The following is a 4,310-nucleotide window of genomic DNA, read 5'->3' on the forward strand; positions in this document are numbered from 1 at the left end:
TGGTGACTGTCTATAAACTCACTAGGGGGGACCAGAAGGGTTTGGGAGAGACTTTGTATCCCCGAGCGCCCCCCTGGGGTAGCAAGGAATAACGGCCACAAGTTGTTGGAGAGGAGGTTTAGATTAGACATCTGTAAGAACCACTTCATGGTCAGAGCAGCTAGGAGCTGGAACCAGCTTCCAAGGGAAGTGGGGCTGGCTCCTACCCTGGGGGGCTTTAAGAAGAGGCTTGATGCCTACCTGGCTGGAGTCATCTGAGCCCAGTTTTTCTCCTGCCCAGGCCGGGGGGTCGGACTTGAAGATCTACAAGGTCCCTTCTGACCTGACTTCTATGATTCTCTGATAAGTTTTGGATCATCTTAAGCCAACTAGGCATCTGGTATCTATTGTAAATCCCCTCATTGGCATTAAATAAAGTTGAAAGGTGGACATGGACGGCTTGAGACATTTGACGTGGTGAAAATATTAGCAACTGGAGCACATTGATGTACTGGGGTTTTTAGCTAGATTCTGTCGCTGTGTCCATCTAGGTGGTTCCAGCTTGCTTATCTAGTGTCAGACATGTACTGTAAACTTGAAGTATCAGTAATTGCTGGAAAAGCGCAAGTCCTTGCGCATTGTTTTTAATTTCCCCTGGATGCTGCTGGGGGAGGTGGGGGTGTTGACCTGTAGATTTTTCAGGCTGGTTTTACCTGGCTGCAAGTGGAGGGTTCATTCTGGGAAGTATTTTAATGGAAGACTGGAAAGATAATCCCAGCTTGCCAAGTCAGTCAGTGGGTTGAGTAGTCCTGAGGTAATTTCAGGACGAAATTTAGGTGGCATGTTGTGAGTTTTGAGTTGTGGTCACTAAAGTAAACTTGCTGGCTGCTGCAGAAGCACTCCATTTTCATTCCTTCCTATCCTTCTGACCTCTTAAAGTTTGTGTGTTTTCTCAGTAGTGTTTGCCACTTCCCTCTTATGACTGCAAAGTTAACGTAATAGTTTGCCTGGGGGGCAGCAGATTCATATCTATGCTGTCTTTGCTAGTGCTCCTGTTTAATGTACAGGGTGGGTGAGGCAGCAAATATGAAACTGGAACAAGGCGGATAGATATTGAGAAGCCTTTTGTTCGTATCTGTATCATGTAATATCCCACTGGTGATAGCATATCTTGTAAACCACTTAATCACAGTTGCCGTAGTAAAATCTCATTCCTTACCTGGCACCCTCCTTCTGTAGCGAAGGATCATGGCAAGGCTCTTAGCCTTTGTACCTTCATGTTCCTCTTGGAAGAATCGCTACTGATAAGGTCACATGATTGTGATACCTGTTGTTAAAGGTATTAACCACCTGTTAACAAGATTGGCCAATTCTTAGATTGACTGTTTTACCTTCTTGGAGACTTGTGACTTGAGTAAAGCATCTAACAGGATGGCCATTATTGGGCGTGGGGGGAGGTGGAATGGCTTGTATATTGCCAAGCTACTCTTTAGTTCTTCCATCCCATCTTCTTTGGACCTGTGAATGGTGGGGTAGAGAAACAGTACGTGCTGAAGTGATGTTATGCAGACAGTGAGATTAGGCAGGTGGGAGGGCTGGATGGAGCTGGAACTGCTTTCTCAAAAGGATAGTACCTAATTAATGGTGACCTTTGAGAGGCTCACTTCTCTGAAAATGTGGAGAGGTTTTTCTGCTCCCCTGTTTAGCTTCCTGGTTAATAAGCAAAGTGATGCCACTTTCAGAAAGAAAGTGTTATTTTGATCCTTTACTGAGCTAAGAGTTATTTAGTGTTACTACACACCCTTCTGAATTTTCAGTTTTACATTGAATTTTATTATGTCTTGCAGGAATGACACCAAGGAAGATGTGTTTGTACACCAGGTAAGCTGTTTTTGAGAAGATGGTTCATTCCTTTGTCTGGAACTGATGCATACCAGGCTTTTATGGTGAACTTCATTAATAGGCTTGACCTTAATTGATGGGGCTGTGAGCATGTTGTGTTCATAGAAGAAATCCTACTTCTCCAAGCCTTTTAAAGAAAGGCTTTCGTAAAACCATAGCTTCTCATTATCGCACGCCACAGGCAACACATTCAGCTTTTGCCCTCTACCCCCATAGTGAGGGCTAACATTTCAAATGGAGGCAAAACATGTAAAATTGTAGGCGCTCTCACTAGTTTCTACTGAATTTGCAAAGCACACTTGGTCTGCAAGTACACACTTTCCCTTTTTCTATGAAGATTTGTTTAAGGTGTGTGTGAATTTGGATTTCTAAAGTTCTCTTTTTACCTAGTGTTCCTCACAAAGCTGTTAAAGGCTATCGTGAGGAAACAGTTTGGTCATGGATTAGTAACTGTAGTGAAATAAATGGAAAGCTGGAAAGTAGAACAAGGAGTTTTGGGGTGGGGGTGGGAGGGTGCATCTAGGATGACACATCTGTAGTTTTTTAAGCTGTCACGCTTATATGTGGAACTTATTCTTGCAAGCCGCTAATGACAGTGTAGTAGGATTTAAAGTTACTTACAGGAACAAGTGTCTGCAGTTGGATCCCTTACAGATTTTACTGAGAGAAACTAAACTCTCACAGCCTAAAGTAGTCTCCTGGTTCTGGACTGGCAATTCTGTTTGCCTCTGAATCTTGTGGTAGTGGCCACTAGGAAGAAGTAGCATGAAATGCTCCATTGGTTTGACACAACTTTCAGAACTCTACAGGCGTAAGAGGACAGAGCTAAGTTCATTTTGCTTAGGCATTTGGCAATCCTTAAATTTCAAGCTCTGTTAAAGGACCTCCGGACGTGTGAAAATTGGACTTCTCTGAAAATGTTTGTATTGACTGTAGTTAAAAATTTCTATAACGAGTGAAACTGAAAAGATAGCTAGTTTACTTGGCCAGACTTGTATAGTACTTGGTGAGCCGGGAAGAAATGGCTAACTGTAAACATCAAAGAAAGGGGAGAGGGGATTAAGTCGGACAGATTTTGACTTGGGGCACTTAGTTTGTCAACTTTTTTAAAAAGGAAAGGTTTACACAGCTAGCTTTCAAAAAGCATAGAAGGCATTTCTTTTTAATCTCTTCTGCAAGCGAGTGTGGAAACCCTGGAGAGTTATCCTGTCTGACTAGTAGTATGTGGAATAGGCACTGTGAAACTTGATTATTTGAAACGTTACCAAATGGCAAAGTAAACAAAGTAGCCGTTCAGGCTTTATACTTCTTTTTAGCCTGATTTAAAAAGATGCATGTAATTTGACAGCAGCATTTTTAGTATAATTATTGATTACATGGTAACTAGCGCTGTAATAAGTTGTTTGTGTCTAAGTAAGTAAACATTAAATGTGTTGACTACATACAGCAACTTGCAAGTTTGATAGGAATGCAGTAGGTGTAACCCCCGTCCGATTGCCAGTTTGGATTCTTCTGTAGCTGCTATTCACTCGGAGCAGGCGTTCCCCTAATACAGAGCATCAGCTTGGTAGACTGCAACTTGCAAATGTATTGTTTTAGGGATTTTATTCCCTCCAGGGCATGCAACTTTTCGGACACTGTCAGCAGTATTTCAGTTTTTTACAAAATTTATTGTGCTTGTGTGAGCATTGAGATGCAAAAAAGTGACGGGTAAGCAAAATATGGTTTGAGGGGTCAGTGTGTGAACAGCATTTAAAGTGTTTGTTAAAAAAGCTATCTAATGTTGACTAGCACAGAAATATTGGTGAGCCAGGAAGAAGTGGCTAGTCAACAGTAATTTTTTAATACGTCACATTTGGTTAGAAGTACCAGGCTTATATTTTAGATTAGACCACTGACTTGGCAACATTTGAGAAATAATTAATATAATAAGGAACAATAGTTTTACGTGAGGCTTAAAAAAACTAAGGTTACATAGATTAGTCGTGGTATTATACAGCTAACTTCTAGATGCCAGAAGTGCCTCAGCTTTAGACTGCCAGATTGAATTTAACATAATTGTCTGATCCTTGTATTTTCCCTCCATTGTTACTGTACTGTATTCTCTATGCTGCTGACACCTGATTTTTTTACATTAGCTCATGCAGTTAAAACCTAGCCCGCAGAGCCTTTGGATCCAACCAACCATAGGGCCGTGGCTTTGGCAGGAGATGGGGGTCTCAGTGCTGTTCCACAGGCTCTAGTGGAGGGCGGCTTTTTGCCCTGCCACACCACAGCTGAGTGGCCAGCAAAACTGGTAGCTGCAGCTGGGTCCTAAGGCCTGCCTTCACCCCAGTCTGGGTCATTCTGGTGTCCCTGCTGCAGTAAGTTGCAGGCCTCTGATTGATTTTTTTTTTTTTTTTTTTTTTTTTTTTTTTTATTTTTATATA

The 4,310-nt window shown here is 42.0% G+C and overlaps 1 protein-coding gene across 1 annotated transcript in view; it reads left to right on the plus strand.

The window, feature by feature from the left end:
• YBX1 (Y-box binding protein 1) overlaps positions 1-4,310 on the plus strand; it is a gene marked incomplete at its 5' end in the record, with an annotated part of 16,199 nt that overhangs the window by 7,889 nt on the left and 4,000 nt on the right. The window contains 1 exon segment of the mRNA XM_019511580.1: positions 1,827-1,860. Coding sequence (XP_019367125.1) covers positions 1,827-1,860 — 34 coding nt within the window.

This window comes from Gavialis gangeticus, unplaced genomic scaffold (genome assembly GCF_001723915.1).
Source record: "Gavialis gangeticus isolate Ggan-Ray unplaced genomic scaffold, GavGan_comp1, whole genome shotgun sequence".
NCBI lineage: Eukaryota > Metazoa > Chordata > Crocodylia > Gavialidae > Gavialis > Gavialis gangeticus.